At 63.8% G+C, this 22,045-nt stretch overlaps 1 protein-coding gene across 1 annotated transcript in view; it reads left to right on the top strand.

The window, feature by feature from the left end:
* The window catches only part of MLXIP (MLX interacting protein), a 48,903-nt gene extending 29,613 nt beyond the window's left edge, over positions 1 to 19,290 (top strand). The window contains exons 2-17 of the mRNA XM_054594393.1: positions 8,145 to 8,251; positions 8,785 to 8,870; positions 10,150 to 10,239; positions 10,578 to 10,619; positions 10,939 to 11,110; positions 11,815 to 11,904; positions 12,496 to 12,587; positions 13,535 to 14,192; positions 14,597 to 14,715; positions 14,834 to 15,014; positions 15,841 to 15,968; positions 16,521 to 16,622; positions 16,734 to 16,861; positions 17,074 to 17,197; positions 18,557 to 18,686; positions 19,060 to 19,290. Of these exons, the coding sequence (XP_054450368.1) occupies positions 8,145 to 8,251; positions 8,785 to 8,870; positions 10,150 to 10,239; positions 10,578 to 10,619; positions 10,939 to 11,110; positions 11,815 to 11,904; positions 12,496 to 12,587; positions 13,535 to 14,192; positions 14,597 to 14,715; positions 14,834 to 15,014; positions 15,841 to 15,968; positions 16,521 to 16,622; positions 16,734 to 16,861; positions 17,074 to 17,197; positions 18,557 to 18,686; positions 19,060 to 19,181 (2,371 nt within the window). The 3' untranslated portion in view covers positions 19,182 to 19,290. The remainder of the gene's footprint in view (positions 1 to 8,144; positions 8,252 to 8,784; positions 8,871 to 10,149; positions 10,240 to 10,577; positions 10,620 to 10,938; positions 11,111 to 11,814; positions 11,905 to 12,495; positions 12,588 to 13,534; positions 14,193 to 14,596; positions 14,716 to 14,833; positions 15,015 to 15,840; positions 15,969 to 16,520; positions 16,623 to 16,733; positions 16,862 to 17,073; positions 17,198 to 18,556; positions 18,687 to 19,059) is intronic.
* Positions 19,291 to 22,045: the final 2,755 nt, after the last annotated feature.

Here is a 22,045-nt window from a genome sequence, read left to right as displayed (position 1 = left end):
CCCCATATATTTAAAAATTGTTATTCATATATTTATCTGAATATATGTAATCACATACAACGTATATATATATATAACAAGACCTAGGGGTTAAGTGCAAAATTGGAGACTGAGTCCACGAGGCCCTGACATTTAACAGCAGCTGCGAGCGGGGAGCGCCCTGAACCCCCTCGGCCTCACCCGGAAGCCGATACATTTACAGTTACTGCTTATCACCCGGAAGAGATTTGAGCTGAATCAGCCAAGGAAGAGACAGGTGGGGCAGGGCCCAGGAGGGCCCCCAGGCGGTGGGCGCCCAGGTTGTCCCCTGCCCTTGTGGGGCCTGGGTGGTGTTCCCTCCTGCCAGCCCCCGCGTGGGACCGGGGGCCCAGGGTGTTGCCGGCCAGGGACTTCCTCGAGTCTGTGGCACTCAGGTGTGTTGGAGCGCGGGATACACGGCCCAGGTGGCTGGCCCTTGTCTCCAGCCCCGCCCCCAGGCCCTCTGGTGATCCAAACTGATAACCTGAGGCCCAAAGCCAGCAGGTCCCCCCTCCGCCCCTCCCTTCCCAAGTGACAAGTCTCGCTGAGAGGCTGTCCTGTGGCTAAAGCCCCGAGGCAGGAACCCCCTCCTGTCTGGGAGGACGTTCCAGGGGCCTGGCGGTCACCTCCCGGGGCTGAGGGCAAAGGCCAGACTTCTCTTTGGTTAAGGTTTCTTCACTGCACAACGTCGTCACCGAAATTTAAACAGTGGGTGTTTCTACGTGGTGGGATTGCAGGAGATTTTGCTTTCCTTCTCGACACAGTTCTGCATTGTTTGAATTTTCTTTCAGTGTGGGTATGTAATTTATTTACATGTCAGGAAGACTCAAAAAGAGATTAAAATAGAAACCAAATCTCTGGCTCGGTAGATGGCCAGGCCGGGCAGCAATGCAGGGAGCCAGGAGATCCGACCACACAAACACACAACCTACTAACTCGAAGACAAGCTCTAAAAGTAAAACTCAAAGACCTAGGGGAAACATTCGCCAAAACAGCACAGAGGGCTAATAGCATTGATATTCTAGAATCACCAACATAAAGTAGCAAGAAAAGACGACTCACGCTTCACCGGAGGACGAAGGCTGAACGAGCACCATGGCCCGGCTCGCAGTCCTGTGGCACAGCCGGCTCCCGGCCCTGGGGCCGCGCGGCCGCCGCGGAAGGTGCCCCACGGGGTCGCGCGCACGGGGCTCCGCACTGCTTGTAGTGACTTCCTGCGAGTCTATCATCATTTCAAAGTAAGAAAATTGAAAAAAAAAAAAGGCAAAGGGCACAGAGAGTTCACAGAGTAAAGGAGGCACATGGCTAATACACAGATTTCAAAACCTTTTTTAAAAATCGATTTGAGAGCGAGCAAGAAGCGTCGGTTTGTTCCCTTATTGATGCGCTCAGTGGTTGAGTCTTGCACGTGCCCCGCCCAGGGATCGAGCTGCGTCCAACCTCGATGCAGCGGGATGACGCTCTAACTGAGCTACCGGCCAGGGCCACAGCTTTTTTTTAAGTATTAAAATTTATTTAAAAAGATGCATGTTGTAGTGATGTGCCACTCTTTTTCTGTTAGGCGTCTTCTTCTGTCCCCAGTCCAGAGGAGTCAGGAACACCCCGGGCTCTGGATCCAGGTTTACTCTCCTGGTAAATGAGCGCGTCAATGTGGCCTCAATGGGGCCCAGTCTGGCGTCCCTGATCCTGTTTGCAAATTGGGGTACGGCTGGGATCTGAGAGGAGACTCCAGGCTCTAAAACTCAGCAGCGTGTCCGGGAAGCAGCTAGAATTCAGGAGCATGCCCAGCTCTGACCGCGCTGCTCTGCCCAGCCCGGCCCCTTCACACCTGCTGGTTGTCCTCCCGGCTCCCTTGTCGGGTGGACGTCGTCACCGTCTCACTGAAGGCAGGGCTCGGGCGGCTTATGTCACTTGTCCAAGATTGGTATCAGCGCGGGAGGGTCTGTCCCCAGGGGAAGGCCAGAGCCCAGGAGGGACTGCGCCCAGCAAGGACACGGGTCCCTCGCGCTCAGTCTGCGCGAGGGGCGGTCACCGCTGCAGTTTGCCCTGTTCTGTCTGGTTTTCACGCCCACCCAGTTGCTCTTCGACGGTCGTGGAAACGATTCCCCCCTGCCTTCCACTCAGAACGAACGCGAGCCCTCACCGACACGCTCGTGTGCCTGGGCAGAGGCACGCCAGCAAAGCCACGTGCGGTGCACGCTCACGCTCACACCCACACACACGAGGACGTCACCCCCACCCCCACCCCCCAGGCAGCTGCTCCCCGGGCCGGGACGGACCCGGGACACGGGCTGGGGGCGGCTTCCTGCTCCGCTGCCAGCCCCACAGAGCCGGCTTCTCCAACAGCACTTTTCTTTGAGCGGAAAAAAAATAGACACCAAGTGATCCATGAGGAAGGATTTCGGGCGCAGCAGGGTGGACCCACACCCGGCGTGGGAGCAGGACCTGAAAGCCTCCGAGCCTCCCGGAGGAGCCCGGGCTCGGCCCAGGGCCCAGGACGGAGGCCCCGCAGCTCCAGGCGGCCGCCCCCCCGCCCCCCTCGCCTCTCCGGCGGCTGCTCCCCACGTCCTGGCTCCTCAATGAACCTTTGTCAGTGTGGAGCCTGTTAGTTTTGGCTCCCAGCAGCCTGTGGAACCAGGCCCAGATCCCAGGAAAAGCCAGTAGAGACTGTTCTTTTGAAGAAAAAAAAAAAAATCAGTCCTGGAAGGGAGACCGGTCTGAGCATCACCATGCCCTCGCTCATTAGAGAAGCCACTTAGCAGCCACGATCCCCGCATTTGGACCTGGTGCATGGAATTGGCCGGCACCGATTTTCCATATGCTCCTGTGATTGATTGTCTTCCCCAATTAACTAGAAGTCCCGTAAGGTCTTGGACTGTACCTGGTCTTTTTTCCTTGTTTATTTTTAAAATATAGTACATGCCTATGTTATAGTTAAACAGTGAGGACTTCAGTGTCCGACTGAATCTCTGCGCGCGGCTCTCCAGAAGGACATTTCCCTGGTACCTGTTTCCTGTGGGTCTTTCCCGAGCCTGCCTGCCTCTCCCTCCCTCCCAGCCTCCCTCTGTGCGTGTCTCCCCGTTAAAAGTACAAACGGTGGCCTTCCTGCACATCTGACGCTCCGGTTTGCCCCCACTCAACACGTCTCACGGAGCTTGCCTGTAGGTCAGCACGTGTAAGCGCGCATTGGCGTTTCATCGCCCCGCTCCGCAGCGGGTGAGCTGTTTCCCTGTGAGGAGCCTGTCGGCGGCGCCCGGCCTCTCGCCACCGTGGGCAGCGCTGCAGCTGCGTCCTTCTTGTCGCACATCCCTGCCTGTGCGCGGAGCATGTAGTCGGCCTGCAGGCGCACAGTGGTGAGTCAGAGGGACACTCGCCCTCCGGCAAAGTTCCCAGTTGTCTTCGCCCATCCTCGTGCCCCTGGGCTGGCCCAGTGGTCAGACCTGTGTCCACGCCGGAGCTCTGAGCTGATGGGGAGCCAAAACGGGAGTCCGTGCCCAGTGGCGCCATTTACCGTGTGTGTTAACTGGTGGAAAAGGGAACAAAACGCAGTCTGTCCCTTCAGCGGGACGTGGTTCAGCCTTCGGGGGGTGAAGCGCTGGCGCGCTGTGGCGCTGTTGCCCTGAGCGAAGGGGGCTGGACACAAAAGGCCACACGTTTCGTTCTGTTTACATGGGACGCTGGGAAGAAACGAGTTCATAAAAGAAAGAAAGTAGGTGAATGGCTGTCCGGGTCCGAGGGAGTGGGAGTGGCTGCTGGTGGCCGCAGGGTCCCCTTTGGGGCAGGGTAGATGGGACTCTGAACCCAGGCAGCCACCTGCGGTGGCCGCACGATGCTGGGAAGGTGCTCAGTGCCCCGGGCTGTGTGGTTGAGGTGGTAAACATCCTTCACCGCAGTGAAGGGGAGCCGGCAGGCGCTGGCTGTGATGGCACCTTCGCAGTGGGTCGGCGGGGAGGACGTGGCTTGCCCAGGGACCCAGGCTGCCCTTGTGGGCAGTCGCCAGCGGCCCTGCCCTGGACTGGGGCGGGCCTCCCTCCCCGCCAGGCCCTGGAGGAGCAGCGCCAGGCATGCGTGGGCCTTGGCAGGCAGCTCGTTCCCAAGGGGAGGGGGGCCTGGACCACCCATGCCAGCGCCTCCCACACTCACCTGGTGACCTGCCCGCCCCAGCTGGGCGGGGGCAGAGGGGCAGGGATGTTTTGTTCCTAGGCGCCTGGGAATGGTGACAAAATGGCCTGTAACAAGCAAGTCGCGTCAAATGAACAGGCGAGGGGACTCCACGCCCGTTCCGGGACCTGTGACAGCCCCAGAGCCCTCTGCCCACTGCTTTCGGAGACAGCGGTCCACCTAGGGGTTCGGAGCCGGTCCCACCTGGAACCCACAGGATCCCAGGTCCCCGCCCAGGCCCCCTGCCCCTCGTCTTAATTCCAGCTCCAGTCTGTGCAAGGCTTGCACTTGAGGTTCCACTCCAGAGCAGCCTCTTGCCAGACCTGGAGAATTCAGTGTTTGCTAATTCCAACAAACAGCTCTGAGAGAGGCCTTTATTGTGCTGTGAACTTCCTGTTTCATGTCACGAACCTGCCTTCTAGGAAGGGCGGCGTGGCAGGGTGAGTGCGAAGAGTTTTCTTTGTGGAAAAGCTGACCCCTCACTTAGTAATTCTGTCCTTGAAAGCACGTCCCAGGCGCCAGGCGCTGCGCGGGGTGATTCAGACCTAGGCCTTGACCTCCCTGGGAATGGGAGGGTGTGAGGTGACTCCAGGGTCATCGTTCTGTGGAGAGCCCTGCATACGTGCTACACCGGCATCCAGGAGGGGCAGGTTTGGGGGTTAAGGCAGGAAGTCTTCTGTCCACTGGGGGGGGGCAGTGGTCTCAGAAACTCCCGTATTGTGTTTCGGTTACACTTGAAAGAAGAAAGATGACCTAATCCTGAGTCAGCCGAAGAAGCACCCCCCCACCCCCGTCAGACGGCGTGGCTGGGGGGTGGGTTAAGCTGGCGCAGGGCCGGGGAGCAGGGGTCTGCCCCAGCGGCCTTCTGGGGCGGCTGCCCCAGCAAGCTCTGCCGGGGGCTGCGCCTTCCCTAGTCGGGGCTTGTAGGCAGAGGGAGGGCCTCCTCTTCCTCTCCGGGAAGACTGGCAGCGACATCATCACATCACCGAGGAGCCAGGCGCTGAGGAGCCTTGCGGAACTCTGTCCCGCACTCTCCCAGCCGTGTGCCTGCGGGGTCCTCGAGACCCTCGGCCTTGGGTGGTGCTTCTTCAGCTCTTGAAGTTGCGCTGGGGGCGGGTTGGTCAGTCTCTGAGAAAGCGCCCTGGACCTCCTCTACCCACTCTCCTTCTGGGGGGGCTTGGGTTTGGTGTCGGACTCACGGCTCTGGTTGCGCGCCACCTGCTGAGACATTACAGGGTTGCCGAGAGTGTTGGATGCCGGTGCAACAGCAGTTTACCCCCCGAAATCTGACCTGTTGCTGCCGAAACCTGACCAGATTTCACATAAGCGTCAAGGAAAAGCGAAAATGTTCCGGCAAGCGAGGAGGAAGAAGATGAGAACCCCGAAAGTGTGCCTGTCAGCTTTGGTTCCCAGCCTGTGCGGGTGGATCGTGCTCTGGGCCACCCCGCTCCCTGCTGTGTGAGCACCTGAAGCCGCCAGGACCTGCCTCACCGCTCGGAGAAGGCGGCGAGCGTGCGCATGCTCACGGCACCCTGCTTCCTCTCCAGGGACAACGGAGGGGCGAAGTTTGTTGGTCAGCCCAGTGGTTAGCTCTCAATCGGATGCCTCAAGGGCCCCTCCCCCCCAACCCCCGGCCCCGCCGCTGGCTCTCTTCCCAGGAGCCTGGGCTTCCCCCATGGCCCCTCTGCCCCTGCCCTTCATGCCATCTCCGCAGTGGCAGATGTGGACTCTGGCTTCAGCACCAAGGAGTGGCCTCTTCTCCTGGGCTTCAGTGCAAAGAAACTGTCAGTTTTAGAAGTTTGGGGGTTTTTTTTTCGTTAAGGAAATAAAGAAATAGGGATCGTTTTCTGGTTGGTTTTGTCTTGCCTCAAACCGCTGGCTTGTGTGGACCCCAGGTTGCCGAAAGGCCCCGCAGAAGACGGGGAAGAGGGTCGGCCCTCGCGAGCCTCCGGCCTGGTCTGGGGCGCCCCCACACTGCCCTGGCCCTGCCCCCTCAGTTCATTTAGTGGGTCCTGTCCTCTAGGCCCCAGCTTAGGGGGCACCGCCCCTGGAAAGCCTCTCCCGCGGCTCAGCCAGGTCGGGTAGGTCGACCGCATGCTCCCCGAGGTGGGACGTCTGCCTCAGGGGACCTCCTCCGCCTTGTCCCTCCGATTCTGCGACGAGACGCGAACGGTTCTGCAGCTACGTGGAATTCAGGGTGGACCTTGGCTCAGGTCTGTGCTCGGCGGCATCGAGAATGGGCACACAGTGCCAGCTTTTCCCTCCTGCACAGGAGGACGAGCCACGTGGCTGTAGCGGCTCATGTGAGAGAGGGCTTCCCAGGCCTGGAGCCTTAAAAAACCAGGCTTTTCGGCACGAACTTCAGTCTGAATCCCTGAAGCGATTATTAACATATCCCTATTTTGCTGTAGGGTCCACCCACTGTGTGTGCACGCTGAGGTGATAGTAAAATTCCAACCTTACCCAGGAAGTGCAAGCCAGAAAAGCTCCGCTAGGAGGCAGTTATGTGGCAGAAACCCCAAAACTGCTGAGAGAGTTGAACTTGAGTGAAAGTTGAGCCACGTGGGGTGGGCGTGGGTTCAGAGGACCAACGGTTGGAGGGGAGGGAGAAGGGGAGGAAGGGGGCATGTGACGCCCTCACCCTTTGAGCCGAGGCTGCTGCTGCTGTCTGTCCCTCAGATCCTACGAGGATGTGCGTGACATTTCCTCTGTGGGGGTCGCAGCCTCCAGGACGGTGTGAGCCCCTGTCCCCCACCCGGCTCCGCGCTGGGTGGGCGGGTGGGGCCGGGAGCCTTCCCGCGGTGCAGCCAGGCCGCCGCGGTGTAGCCTGGGTTGTCAGGCTCACTTGGGTTTGTGGCTGGGGTGCTGCCTTTGAGGCCTCAGCTGTTGTACCTGGTGTCCTGTTTCTGCCTGTCACTTGAGCTTTCTGAGGGGCTTGGAGAAGGCCAGGGACTGCGACCTGTGGTCAGGAGGACCCAGAGAGCCCCGTTTGGTATGTTCCATCTCAAGCCACCTGAAAAGGGGAGCCCTGCGCCAGCCACTGGCCAGCCCCGGCCCGTCAGCTCGCTCTGCAGGGGCTGTGTTACGTACCTGCACAAGCCTGAGCCCCTGCCGCGTGCCCAGGTCTGTGCTAGGTGCTTAGAGCGAGGGCAGCCTAAAGGGCCCTCCCTCTGGAGGCTGTGGTCTGATGGAGGGGGGTGCAGGGACAGGCGTGGCCGTGTGGCCTGTGGGTGCGCACGCACGTCGAGGTTTGAGCAGCGCTCAGGGAGAGCCCAGAGCCTGCTGGGGGAGGGGGGTGCGGCGCTTGAGCACTGTTTTAAGGGATGAGCAGGTTGCCTGGGCATAGGCAGCTCCACGAGGATGGAGGACCATGTGTGCAGGGGCCTGGAGGCAGCAGAGGCCCCGCAGGCTCTGAGGCCGGGGGATGTGGGACGCCCGTACCATCAGAGCCTCCCGGGGACGGGGGACGGAGGAGGTGGGAGGAGCGTGGCTTTCATTCTGTGGCCAGCAGATGTCTTCCTCTCTTTTTCTCAGCTTCATTGATGTGTAATTGACAAACAGCATTGTGTAAATTTAGGTGTACGTGTGATTTGATATTAAATCTATTGTGAAATTACCAGATTCCTTTTTAACTTTTAATTATGGGAAGTGTTAAAGCTGTGCACACAGGCCGGCACAACAGGGCCGGGAGCCCTGTGCGCCCTCACGCAGCCCCAGGGGTCAGCCGCCCGGGGCCTCGCTGCCTCCCCTGACCCCTGGTCCCGGCCCCGCGGCCACCACCCCACCTCCTCCCCTCCCTGTGCCTTTGAAGAAATCCCAGAGTGACTTCTGTAGCCTACCAAGTCTCACCTGTGGCGTGGAATGGCTTAATCCAGAACTCGGGGGCCTGGAATGACTGAGTGGCACTTTCTGATTCCATTTTGTTTTCCAAGGAGCCGCTGAGTTTCCCCTTTTTTGCCTTTCAGTGGGAAGCTGGTGTCTCCAAAGTGGAAGAATTTCAAGGGCCTGAAGCTCCAGTGGCGAGACAAGATCCGGCTCAATAACGCCATCTGGCGGGCGTGGTACATGCAGTGTGAGTGCCACGGGCGCGGGGCAGGGCCTGTGCCGCAGAGCAGCCTCTCCGGGAAAGCCCTGCCTGCCAGGCGTCCTGTGTTGGGACGCACACGCAGTGGCCGGCGGCCAACAACACAGTGCGCCTACCAGGAGGGCAGACACCCGGGCCCGGCATCGTAAGGGCGAGGCGGGGGGTCTCTTTATGGGCATCTGGAAGGGTGTGGCAGAGGGGGGCATTTGAAGCTTCGGGAGCAGTTCTCACTCTTGGCAGGTCTGAGGAAGCGCGGGCCCAGCCCGGTTGTGTGGGTGACTTCTGGGGAGATCGGGGTGCCACGCTGGGTTAGCCAGGCCCCTTTCACCCCCACACCTCACTCACGGTCCTTTCTCTTTACCCTGGGCCCCTGTATTTCTCTGAAATCTTGTTTTCTAAGGGAAAGAGAAGGAGAAAACACGTGGGAGGGTCCCGCCCCAAGGGGAGAGGCCGCAGCCAGAGGGGCAGGGCTCCTTCGGGGTCTTAGTCACAGAGACCGGTCCTGCCCCCTCCCCACCCAGATTTGGAGAAGCGCAGCAACCCCGTGTGCCACTTTGTCACCCCACTGGACGGCTCTGTCGAAGTGGATGAGCATCGCCGGCCAGAGGTAAAGGGCATGTGGTCGGGCGGCCGGGAAAGGAAGTCACTGTCACTTGGCGGAGGGGGGACTGCTCATCGAGGGCCGCGGGCAAGGGCTGAGCTCCCCAGTGGGAGACCGCAGGGCCTGTCTCTGCTGCCCATCGGCTCTGGTGACCCTGAGAAGTCCCCGGCCCCTCGGGGGCAGGGCCAAAGGCAGGGATCTCCAGCCGGGACTCCGCCTGCCCTTCCCCGCGGCTGGTGCCCCTCCGAGCCGCCGGGAGGAGGGCATCCGCCACCGCCTCTCGGTGGGCTCCAGGGCCCTGCACCCGGGGCGGGAAGATGAAGACATGGTGAATGAAAAAAGGCAGTTGCAAGGCAGTATGTTTACATTAGCTTTTTAAAGTGCGTGTCTGTGTGTTGCACAAGCCTTGTAAGTGTCTAGAAGGGTGGTCAGAAGCCTTGCTGTGGGCGTCGGGGGGGCGGTTAGCGTGAGGAGGAGGGGACGCTCTTCCTTTACGCCCTTCTGCATCGCTCTAAGCTTGTCCAAGAGCGTCTGACTGTTGTGGGAAGAGCGGGGGGCGGGGGGGGGGGGACGGACAGCGGCCTCCTGAAGACCGTCCCGTGCAGCCGATGTGGGACAGAGGACGGCCGTTGCTCGGGCCTGGTGGCGACACTCGCTCCCCGTGGGGGCTCTTCCCCTCAGAGACGCGCAGTGGTAGGGTTGGGCGGGATTACGCGCCCTCGCGCGGCACTAGGGGTCTGACGGCGAGGGGCTCTCCGGGGCTGCCAGGGGCTCCTCTTCATCAGACAGTCAGGGGTGTCGCGGAAGGACACGCGCCCCGCGTGGTGGTTCAGTTCAGCGAGATACTGGTAGAAGTCGGCCACTCTCCCCTGAGACTTCGGTGGCTGTCCGTTTCGGTCCCTTGGAAGTGCAGCAGTAGTCAGCGGAATCGGGCATCTAGATGGGCGCTGCGCCAGGCCTCTGTCAGGCGCCTCAGCACCGGGTCGGGGGCTCTGGACTTGGCCCATGCAGCCTGTCTGACCCCGTCTCACCCCAGTGCTCGGGGCCCGCGCTGCCGAGGGCCCCCAGGTGACCGTGGGTCCCGGCACCGAGCGCGTCTTCAGGTAGAGGCCACGTGCAGCCCAGACGAGGGGCGCGCTCCAGCAGAGCTGCCGGCGCACAGTGGGCGCTCTGCGCTGGTTGCCTGGGCGGACTGCCAGCTGGTGCCAGGCGCTGCTGTCTCCTTGGGTAGCGCCCGCGGGCCCGCGCGGGGCCCTCTGCGCCCTGACTCGCGCCTTCCTTGCAGGCCATCACCACGGAGGGGAAGTACTGGAAGAGCCGCATTGAGGTCGTGATCCGGGAGTATCACAAGTGGCGGACCTACTTCAAGAAAAGGGTATCTGGCCGGGGCTCCGAAAAGAGCAGGTCGGGGACGTCCCTGCAGAGGAGGGAAGGGATGCGGCTTGTGCTCAGATGGCAGCTGCCCTGGGGCAGGGCGGGCCTGCTCAGTCAGGATCCTTGCCGCCCGCCTCTTCAGCTGAGCACGGGGCTCCCTGTTCCACAGCCACTGGTTAGGGGCACCCGTGCCCGGCCTGGGGAGCAGGGAGCAGAGCCCCACGCCCCACCCGCCCCCCAGAGAAGAGAGGCCTAGATGCTTCCAGAGCCCCCGCATTTTCGAGGGGAGAGGCTGAGGGTGGGTGGCTGTCCTGACACCTCGTCTCCTTACCGCCACAGTTGCAGCAGCACAAGGATGAGGACCTCTCCAGCCTGGCCCAGGTGAGAGGCGGGGGGCCCCCCGGGGGCCCCTTCCGACAAGAAACAGCAGTAGCCGAGGTGGCGCAACAGGGAGCCCTGCGGCAGAAGGGGGTGGGGGCACGGGCGGTCCCTGCAGCTCGAGGGGGTGCCCCCTTCTCGCAGGGAGGACGTGGAGGGCTGAGGAGTCGGCGAGCTCCGGGACAGGTGGGCTACAGGGTTCCTCCCACAGCCCCACCCCGCCCCGCCCCGCTCTGCGGGACAGGGAGCCACGACCCCAGCGCTACGCCGGCCATTGCAGCCTCGGTTCCCCGCCCCCCCCCCCGCCCCGTGTTGGCGGTAGGATGTTGACACGCTTTATTGGAACAAACATGGCGATGGATGGAAGACCCCTGTCCCAATGGAGGAGGACCCGCTGCTGGACACGGAGATGCTCATGTCGGAATTCAGTGACACACTTTTCTCCACACTCTCGTCCCACCCGCCGGTGGCGTGGCCCAACCCCCGGGAGATAGGTAACCCGCTGCCTGGGTCCCTGACTTTGAAAGGGCAGCCAGTGCCCTCCCCCCTCAGCCCCCAGGGTCAGGCTTCTCCGCGGGCCCCCTCTGAGGCGCTGCACGTCATGGCTTGGAGCAAGCAGCAGGGAAGGGGTGACCAGCCTCCGCGACATCCAGTGGCCGTGTGCGCCGAGTGGGTGGGGACTGCCAGCCGCGGCCGCCTGGGCAGCTGCCGGGCCTGTGGCGTCACTGGGCACAGGCAGCAGGGGGTTTGGTCGGCACCAGCTTCACATCCCTGAGCCTGGCCCCTCAGCCAAGTCACAGGACCCATGAGTCACTCCAGGGAAAACCAGAGGCGTCCCTGGGCATGGCTGCCCACTTGGCTGCACTTAGTGACCCAGCTCGCTCCGTGGGAAGGGCCACAGGCTAAAGATCGGAGCGGGAGGCGGGCGTCTCTGCAGAGCGTTTCCCGGACTCCTGGCAGTGCGTCTCCCCCCTGCTCGGCTTACCTTTCTGGCAAAAACTCACATTCTTTCCTGCATTCTGAGGGTAGACGGGCCATGAATCTGGGAGGAGGTAGACATGCCAGCTGGCTGCCCACATTTCTTCTTGGAAGACCCTAGAATGTGAGCAGGTCCAGGAAGATCCGTTCCAGGCCTCTCACGTGTTCCTACAACTCAGGGAAAGCAAAGCGACCCCTGCCTCCTTTCTGGTCCTTGCAGCGCATCTGGGGAACGCAGACATGATTCAGCCGGGGCTGATTCCACTGCAGCCCAACCTGGACTTCATGGACACTTTTGAGCCTTTCCAGGGTGAGGATGTGAGCCGAGAGAGCCGCGGCTGCCTGCATCTCCCCGGCCCAGGACTCAGTGGACTGGGGTGTCCCTTCCACAGAGAAACCTGTCATAAGGGGCAAGGGCGTGGGGAGCACTTAGAATTTTCCCAGAACTACTTCCTTTTTTGGTTGTAGCTGCAAGGCCGGGGAAGTTTCTCCAGGCCACTGTTCCCTAGGCAGCCGGCTCTCATTCTGTCTCAAGAGACTGCTTGGCCGTGGCTGCGGCTGTGAGCAGTTCCCCCTCCAGGCAGCAGAGGGCACTGGCGACACGGCCGCCTCCCCGCCGGTGCCAGCAGTTCCCAGCAGTTCGGACTGGCCCTTGAGCTCCCACCGTCGCTGGGGTGGGAGATGCCAGGCCTGGGAGGGTTCCTGAGTGCACACTGGCGGCCAGCGTGTGTGGTCCCGGCCAGAGGGCCCCCTTCTGCAGAGGAAGCCGGGGAGGGAGGGTGCTCTCTGGCCCTGGCACCCCTCTGGATAAGGTGGGGGTCATTCGCCTGATTTGTTTACATTTTAATTCAAGGAAGTAATGGGCACACAGAGCTCAGAAGTCCCCGATGTTGTCTTTCAGACCTCTTCTCTTCCAGCCGCTCCATCTTTGGCTCCATGCTGCCTGCCCCCGCCTCAGCCCCCGCACCTGATCCCAACAGCCCACCTGCTCAGGTAGAGGGCGCTGGGGGCGGGGCCCAGGGCTGGCCGGGAGCCCTCTGCCACCGGGGCCGGGGCCGAGGCTAGTGACACATCTGCACAGTCTTGAACCAAGTGCCTGACGCTAGTATTGCACCCAAAATTGTTCAAGTACCCCTTGAAAGCGCCCTTGAGACTGGCGCGGTGGGAGGCTGGCTGCGTGAACGTGTGCTCCTGCCGGAGGCTCCCGCAGCCCCGGTGCGGCGAGCTCTGTCCTGGCCTCTTCAGACGGGCCGCAGGCAGCAAAGCAAAATGGGGCTCGCGCGTGGAAAGAGGTTTCGTGCGCTGCTTTCACTTGTTGCCTATCAATCAACAGAGCTCGCTCACCAGGTGCCGGGGCCACAAAGCCGAGGGGGCAGGCCTGTCGCCCTGATGGGGCTCGGGCTGGTGCCTGTGTCCCGTGAGACCCCTGTCCCCCGGCCACCCGCTTCCAGCCGGCTCTGGCGGGAATTTGTTCTGTAGAGATTGAGATCGATCTGAACACTTGAGTCCTTGCAGCGTTTGCCTTTTAGGAAGAGGCGACCTCTCTAGAAGTTGATACTTGAAACTGCCCTGGGGGAACCCCATGAGCAGCTGCGAGCCGGGCTGCCTTTGCCCTGTAACAGAAGATGGCAGGGACTTTGGGGGACCCCCGCAGGACTCCAGAAACAGGATCTCCCCCGGCTGAGAGCCAGCCGAGTGCAAACAGTCACATTGTCTGAGCTCTGTGGTGTCACTCGGTTCCTCGTGGAAACGAGTCCCCTGGGGAGACACAGCCATCTCCCCAATCAGCTCGAATGCGAACAGGGCGGGAGAACCACCCCGGGCCCTCGCGTCCCGGCGCCTGGCACGCGCTGCTGGACTCCGGTTCTCAGCACCAGAAGGTGGGGCCAAGCCATGCGGCCCCAGCCTCCCTCCCTCCCTCCCTCCTCTTCCCTCCGCAGGAGACCATCCTGCCCGCCGCCGCCCTCCCCACCGTGAGCCTGCCTGACAGCCTCATCGCGTCCCCCTCGGCCGCCGCCCTGGACCCCACGGACGGGCCAGGCTGTGAGCGCGCCTCCCAGCCCGGCGGCCCCTTCATGCAGCCCGCAGACTTCGGCCCCTCTGCGCCGAGTGCCCCGCAGCCCTTCCTGCCGGTGTTCACCATGCCCACCATGCCCGTGCTCCCGCCCGGCCCCGCCCCGCCGCCCGCTGCCCCGGTGGCGCCCCTGGCCCCGCCGCCCGCCCCGGGCCTGACCCCGCCGACCCCACCCACCTTCCTGCAGCCACAGAAGTTTGCTGGAGCCGGCAAGCCCCCAGCTGTCATCACCCACACGGCGTCCGCCACCCTCACGCAGGACGCCTCTGCCACCACCTTCAGCCCGAGCCAGGGCCTCGTCATCGCCACACGCCACCCCGCCCCCGCAGCGTCCCCCCATGGCCTGGCACTGTCCCCAGTCCCCCAGCTGCCGGCTGTCGGGCCTCCCCAGCCCTGTTTAGCTTTTGTGCACCCCAAACCTGTATCCTTGACTGGAGGGAGGTCCAAGCAGCCCCCCAAAATAGTGCCTGCTCCCAAACCGGAGCCCGTGTCCCTCGTACTGAAGAACGCCTGCATCACCCAAGGTGAGTCGGCGGGGGAGGCTGTGGCGTGGCCCCCAGCACCCGGGGTGTTCCCTGTCCCCAAGGCTTGCAAATTGGTGACACGAATATGAAGATGTGGGAAAAAGCGTACGGCACGGCCGTGGTTGATCTCATAACCTGTTTTCCATGCTGTGTCCTTTCAAAGCGAGTCTCAACCCCATGCGACAGCACATGGTGCTGGTCACCTCTTTCCTGTCCCTTCAAGGGGACGTTACAGAAAATGTCAGGTGCCTTGGTGGCGTAGTCTCTGCGTGCCCTGCACTGAGGAAAGCTGTGCCTCAGTGGCTGCCGAAGGGCCACGCGTTTCTCCTGGTGCCCCGCCCCCGCCACAGCCGGGCAGTCCCGCGGCCCTCGGCCTCCCTGTCACCTTCTCCTTGTTCTGGCAGCGGCCTTCTCGGGACAGCCGCCCACGGTGATCATGACGGGCCCTCTGAAGAGAGAAGGGATGCTGGCTCCCGCCGTGCCCCAGTCCAACGTGGTCCTCACGCCCGCGCCCGTCGCCAGGGTGAGGGCCCCGCCCGGGCCTCGGCAGCCCGCTGCCCGCGCTGCGGCCCTGCTCCTGGGAGGCCCCCGCTCGCCACGACGGAGGCCAGGAGTGACTCTCTCTCCCTGTGTCACCCCAGGCCCCCGGAGTCACCGAGTTCCGCAGCGGCATCCTGGTGACAGACCTGGGCCGCGCCCCAGGCAGCCAGCCGGCCCCTGTCTCCCGGCTCTTTTCTCCGAGCGCAGCGCAGGACTCCCTGGGGCAGGGCGAGCCCGTCCCCCCGCACGGGGCCGGTCCCCAGGTCCCCGCTACGGTTCCCAGTGAGTGCCCCTGCGGGCGGGGTGGCTGGGGCTTCGTGAGCGGCAGGGCCGGCCCCTCCTGGATTGCGGGCCATGCGCGGGTGCGCGGGTTGAGCCAGGGCTTGCAGGTGACAGCGGGGGCTCGAGAGCCTGCCGCTGCCGGGCTGGAACAGGGCTCGGCACGGGCAGGCGAGGCACACGGGGGCTGCGGGGGTGGCCCATGCGCTCAGGGGAACCCGAGGCGCGACCTCCCACAGAGGCCCGGCTCCGAGCTGCCCATCCTGATCCAGAAAGGGAGAGGAGGGACTGAGGGGCCCTCGTCAGCAGTCTCCAGGAGACGTCAGCCTGGGGTCGCTGCAGCCCCGGAAGGCCCCCGCGTGTCTCTGTGTCAGCGTCCGCCCCTTACAGCCTCCCGGCACTGTGGTGTGTGACCGCAGTGCCCCAGGGGGGCTTTCCCGAGGAGACCGTCAGAGTGGCCCTGACCTTGCCCAGTGACCTCTGAAGAGTCCAGGGGTCGGAGTCCCCTGGAGTTTCAGGAACAGAACAGATGGCCTGCGAGAGCCTCTCAGACCCCACGGAGACCCCGGGTGCCTCTGGTGGCTTTGTCGGAGGCTGCGAGGGGATCCCCCTCCTGGAGCTCCCCTGATGCCCCCCGAGGCCTGCGGCCGGCCACTCGCCTGGCCCCCCGGCACCTCCCGGGAGGCAGGCAGGGATTTCTCTGGAATTCGCTCGGGGGGCCGCTGTCTAGGTCCAGGATTGGGCTCCGAGCCCTGGGACTTGCTGGGAGCGCTCGGCATTGGGGACTGCAGCAAGCCCTGTCCCTGAGAGGGGTCTCTGTTCCCCTCAGGTCGCGACGGCCCGGGCTCAGGGCAGGCCTCTCCCTGTGCCTCGGAGCAGAGCCCCAGCCCTCAGTCTCCCCAGAACAACTGCTCAGGGAAGTTCTCCGCAGACGCCAAAAGTGTGGCTGTGCTGAAGGTATCGCGCGCGTGCCTCCTGCGGGTCTCGATTCCCTAGGAAGGGTTGGGAGGTGAGGAGGAGGAAGGTATCAAGGGACTTAGGGACAGCCATGTCCCTTACTAGGGACGCACAGGCTGGGGTGGCATCGGAAGCGTGGACACCGCTGCTTTAATTTTGGGATGAAGCCCTCTTTCTCTGCCCCCACTCCCAGCCGGCCTGGGGCAGCAGCTCTGACCACTGTGAGGTGGCAGAAGTGGCAGCTGCCGGAACAGGGACAGCAGTGGAGAGGTTTGCGGGGCTGGGCCGTGCGTTGCGCCGGACCAGCAGCGTTTGCTCCCTGCCGGGAGTTTCAGGTCCTGTCTCCACACTTCGGGGGAGGTTCCCTAGAGTCCCGCCTGTCCCCGCCCAGCTGCTGTCGGAGCCTTTCAGCTCCCGGTCACCCCCCTCGCCAGCTGCCAGCGCAGGCTCCACCCTGTCCACCAGGCAGTCAGCAGCGGGTTGGGCGGGAGGGGGCGAGGGGCCGACCGGCGGCGCAGCCCCCGCCACAGTGACGGGCCAACTCCCCACCAGAACCGGCAGATGAAGCACATTTCCGCCGAGCAGAAGAGGCGCTTCAACATCAAGATGGGCTTTGACACCCTCAACAGCTTGATCTCTAATAACTCCAAGCTGGTGAGCCGCCTCTGGGCCTCGGGGCGGGGGGGGGGTGCGGGGGGGGCGGGGGGGGCCGGCGGGCCAGCAGCAGGGCCCGGGCCCTGACCCCGCCCGCCCGCCCGCCCGCAGACCAGCCACGCCATCACGCTGCAGAAGACGGTGGAGCACATCACCAAGCTGCAGCAGGAGCGTGGCCAGATGCAGGAGGAGGCGCGGCGGCTGCGGGACGAGGTCGAGGCGCTCAACGCCACGATCATGTGAGGCGGGCGCCTGGGGGCTCGGGCGGCGCCCCCACCCCCACAGCCCCTGGCCGGGCTGTGCCCTCGGCGGGACGGGCGCCCTCCTCCTCCCCAGGCCACCGCCTGCGCATGGTGACCTCACAGCAGGCCAGCCCTGCCCGTTGGGCGCCCCGGGCCCATGCGGGTCACCAGCCTCTCCGAGCGTCCTCTGACCCCTCCTGTCCTTCCAGCTCCTGCCAGCAGCTGCTCCCTGCCACAGGAGTCCCCGTCACCCGGCGCCAGTTCGATCACATGACGGACATGTTTGACGAATATGTGAAGAGCCGGACCCTGCAGAATTGGAAGTTCTGGATTGTATCTTTGGGTTCCCTCTGCCCACCCCACCCCAGACTAGCACAGCCACCAGCAGGCGTCGGCGCCCCAGTCCTTGAGAAAGAGCCGTTTTAAGTGGCTGTCGCCGAGTCCACCCCGAGCTGCTGTCAAGGCTGGTGTTCTCCCCGGGGGGCGGGGGCGGGGGCGGGGGCGAAGGGGGCGCCCGGGGCAGCAGCGTGCACCGGGCTGCCGCCGCCAGTGTGCAAGGCCCGGTGTCCCAGGGAGGCCGCACGGCCAGCGTCACTCTCTGGGTCCTTGAGAAGTAAAGACAAGGCCAGGGCCACTTGCAGAAGCAGGTGGTGTCTAGTGTGACACATTCCAGCCACCAGCTCGTCCTTGAGACATTAGGGACAGTGAGTGCCGCCCCTGTGACAGACGGGAAACCAGGGCTCCCAAAGCCCTGGGGCCGAGCCTGAGCCTGTGCCCCAGGCCTGGCGCTGCCGCGAGGCGCGTGCGCCTGTGTGCTGGGCCCTGCTGGGCCACAGCCTCCCTCACGGGCCTTCTGGGCGCGGGGCCCTTCCAGGCACTGGCTCCTGCCCCATCACTGCCCAGGCTGCCGCCTCCCTGCTCCTGAGCAGACGGTCTGCGCCTGCGGCGGGTCAGCTGCTGCCTGGGCCTGGGGTGCGGAAGACGGCCCCCAACTGAGGGCAGTGAGACCCAGTCTTCCAGCTTCAGGACGGCGCGGGAGCGAGGCCAGTAATAAACTGCGTGAGCCGTTCGAGAGCTGGGTACGAAATGGGCTTTGTCTTCGAGCAGTGGTTTTCAGACAGTGTGCACGAGGATGTTTAAAACATGCAGCACGTGAGGCACTTAGATCGTCAGGTTAAAAGTGACAGCAGCCAGCACAGCAGTAGCCGTCTGGTATGAAGGAATCGAAACTACACTTTTTTTTTGTCAGGTTGACAAAAGTCATTTTTTGTTGTGCTGCAGAATTTTAGTGATTAGTTTCTGTGCCCTGAGGTGAAAGCGCTTGAAAATCGCTGTCATGTGATCTTGCCTGACTGCAGGCTCGTGTTGGTGTTCTGGAACGTTCCAGGCTAAGCTGGGGTGTCCCGTAAACAAGGTGGGTTAAACGCACACCTGGCTCGCTGTGTGCTGAGCAGGAGCCGTCACTGGCTGAGGAGCGTCAGGGGTGTGTGCACGTCGTTGCCACAGGCCCCTTCCCGGCCAGCGCAGGCGCCCTGCCCGCCTCCAGCCAGCTCCGTGGTCGGTCAGAGGGTCAGGGACATTCTGGGTGAGCGCGAGGTACCCCCAAGACGCCCAGGCCTGTCTCTCCCCCAGAGGTCGGCCCCGGGTCCCTCCCCGCCACGCGCCTTTCTCCTTAACCCGCTACCCGTGCAGTTCAGCGTCATCATCAAGCCGCTGTTCGAGTCCTTCAAGGGGACGGTGTCCACCAGCAGCCTGGAGGACCTGCACCGGACGGCGCTGTCCTGGCTGGACCAGCACTGCTCCCTGCCCGTCCTCAGGCCGAGTGAGCGGGGCGCTGGGCGGGGCGCTGCGCCGGGGTGGGGCGCGGCCACCCTCCATTCTGGTGCCCGCAAAGGGGGCCTCTTAGCGCTGGAGAGAACCCAGGCCGCTGCAGCAGTGAGGGCGTGCTGGGCGGAGCCCTGGGCAGGAATGCCGGGGACGGGGCGGGGGGCAGTGGTGCGGGTGCTCCCGGCGCCTGTGTCTGTGGGACACGGGTAGGATTCGAGGACTGGTCCTGAAGGTGGTAGGCCCAGTGACCCTCCTGTGGCCAGCGGGATGTGGGGGTGGGAGACCACACGCGGGTGTGCTGTCTGCGGCGGGCTCGCAGCCGCCGCCTGAGCCGCAGCTCCCGGCTGACGCCCCCTCCTGTCTTCCAGCGGTGCTGACCACCCTCCGCCACCTGAGCACCACCACCTCCATCCTGACAGACCCGTCCCAGCTGCCCGAGCAGGCGGCACAGGCCGTCACCAGAATCGGCAAGCGATCAGGGGAGTCTTAGCAGCGCTCGGGCATGCGCGTGCAGTGCCACACAAAGACCCTGCCCTGCCGCAGGGAGGAGGCCCGCCCGCCCGCGCCTCTCCGGACGTCGAGCCTCAGGGCCGCCCTCGACGCCGCCGGCCCCCCGGGCTGTGCGGACGGCATGCTCAGGTCTCAAGCAGGCTCAGGTCCTGCCAACAGCAAGCGCCCATCTTGGGGAGCCCCTTGCTGTAAACTGTCACTCGGCGACCTCAGTCACAGCCTCCCTTGCCCTCGGGGCAGCCCCGGTGGAGGAGACCGCTGCAGTGCCCGTCCTGCCCTGCTGGTCCGCTGGGCCCCCGGGACACGAGGTGCTGCCCCTGCTCCTGGAATCAGGAAACTTACAGGTCCTCTCCCAGGGCCTGTCTGTCCCGCCCTGGGTGGGGTCTGCTCCCAACGACCCTGCAGCCCCGGCCTGCCCCTGGGGCAGTTGGGAGGCCCCCCTCCCCTCCACAACTCCGACCCAGGCTCACGCACCGTCAGCTACCTGGGGAACCAGGGCCTCGCATGCGGAGGGGGGGTGGCGCATGGATGAGGAAAGCACGCACAATGCAAAGCTGCCACGGCTCCCGTGTGCAGGCTCTGGGGCGGCGGCGGCCTTAGGGCCCCTGACGCGGCGAGGCAGCGTCCACAGCGCGGTCCTGCCACCCTGTCCGCTGCTGAGCCGGCAGCCCCCGGCGGCCGTGCACGGCCCTGAGAGCATGGCCTTCTAGCGGCCAGGCCCCACTGTGCTGCCACCAGCCCGGCCGTCCTGTAGCGTCCGTTCGTCTGGGAGTCCTGAGCTGCAGCAGTTCTCGGACCAAAGATGTCACCACGCCCGAAGGCTGGCCTGTCCTGTATTGGAGGAAGACATTGAAGGTCAACAGGCAGAACTCTGGGGTGGCCGGCCTTGGCTGTTGCCGGATCAGAGAGGAAAGGACTGCGCTCAGCGTTGCTGAGGCGGAGACGCCCAGGGCTTGTCGCCGTTGCCAGTGTGGGAGCCGAGTGTGGGGGTCGCACGGGGCGGGTGAGGGCCTGGCGCAGTGTGTGCGCCAGAGGCTGCAGATGGCGGGACGGAGGCCCTAACGCTCAGGAAGCCCGGCCAGGGTGTCTGCGTTGAAAGTGTGCTCTTGTTGTCCTGCTGGGAACTGCAGGGAGCCGGCCGCCTCTCCTCTAACCTCCCAGCCAGGGATGGGGAGGCAGCGCTGGGCAGGTGGGGGTCCTGGGTGGGCTTGGAGGGGGCCTGGGAGTCATGTGAGGGGGACCGTGGCTCCCTCCTGAAGGTCCGGTGCATTCGGAGGCTCCCCCTGGTTCCCGGAGGCCTGAGGGAGGTGCCCCGAGGACGGCCAGGACACCTCAGCCGTGGGTGGTGGGGGCCGGGGGAGGCTGCTGCCCGGTCCACTGCCTCTGCTGTGGGTCACCGACCTGCCGCCTGCGCCCTGGTCTCTGTCTCAAGCTCATCCCTCAGCCTCCCCTGGCTTTCCACCCCTGGTAAACGCGAGGTCCCCTTCGGAAGGGGAAGACACAGCGCCCCGCTAGGGTCAAAGGGAAAACGGAAAACACGGAACGTCCACAGCTGTGAGGCCTCGGGGCTGTGAGCTCGGCCCCTCCGCAGGCCCAGGGCCTTCAGGACCACGGAGGTGGCTGGGCCGCCCTCTCTGCAGTTAGCAGCTTTCCCCCACCCCTCCCCCTCGCTGGGAGTCAGGGTTTTGAACTCCGTGGGGTGTAAAAGTGGCCTCGCTTCTCTGGCCTACCTCTCCCCCCACCCCCGACCCTGATTTTGCGCTCCGATTCTACTCTGTGAACTCTTAGAGGCTGTGAGGCTGGTGCAGCTGGGAAGGGTGCGCGTGTGCCCTGGTCTGCGCGGCAGGCGTTTGGGGTGTTTCCTTCACCCCGGCTCCCTTGGTGCTCCTGAGGCCACGGCTGTGGGGCCGGAGCTCCTGCCTGCGCTACACACGCTGCCCTTTCTTGCCGCACAGGCTTTCCTGTCTCGGGATCTCGCCTGATGAATCTGGCCGGTCGGTCACACGGCCTCTGGACCGCTCGCCCGGGTCGGCCAGGGCGCGGGGAGCCCGAGGCCGCCCTGCTGGTGGCCCGCGTGGGCACCGGCTGCTGCCGTCATTTGTTTACACTTCTCACTCCTACTTCTGTCTCTGCTCCCATAAAAGAGACTCAAAAATGCTGACACTTTGGATGATAAGAAAACCAAACTGAAAAGGAGAAAAAAAATCCTGTCTGGCACATAGATCTTTGCAAGTAATTTCTGTGAAATCTTTCTGTGCCATCGGCACCCTGCACACTGCGGCAGGCTCTTTCACAATGAGTCGGGGCGCAGCGGGGGCCACCGCGGGGCTTTCTGAAAAGTGAAAGGCCATCCCCCCTGTCTTGGGCGGTGACACCCCAGTGGTCGCCGCCTGAAGAGGAGCCGGCCCATGGCAGACGGGCAGCTTTGCACAGGTGCTCAGAGCCTGAGGGCAGCCGGCACTGCCGGGAGGAGTTGGTGGGAAGGAAGAGGACGGCGTGGCCTGGTGCCCGGAGCCTCTGCAGGGGATGGGCGAGGTCAGCAGTCGCCTGGGTGTATCCTTGGGCGCCCAGCTTTCTAGATCACTTCCTGTCCTTGTGACCTGACCCCACATCCCCTCTCCAGAGGTCAGGCTTGAAGGGTATTTTTTGTTTGTTTGTTTTTGGTTATTTTGCTGTGGCCGACAGAAATGTAAACTTTGATTCATAGGGGACATGGGGCCCAGGGTGGTGCCAGACCCCTCAGCCCTGCCCCTGGCGAAGGGGTGCTGCAGGGAGCGGCATCGTCGCCTGACCCTGGCGCCCCTGTGGCCAGGAAGGGCCCCACACGCCTGTCTCCGTGTGCAG

The sequence above is a fragment of the Pteronotus mesoamericanus genome, unplaced genomic scaffold (assembly GCF_021234165.1).
Source record: "Pteronotus mesoamericanus isolate MK-2021 breed Mesoamerican mustached bat unplaced genomic scaffold, CSHL_Meso_final scaffold_507, whole genome shotgun sequence".
Lineage (NCBI taxonomy): Eukaryota > Metazoa > Chordata > Mammalia > Chiroptera > Mormoopidae > Pteronotus > Pteronotus mesoamericanus.
Note: the sequence above shows the minus strand (reverse complement) of the source record. Positions and strands in the feature narration are given on the sequence as shown.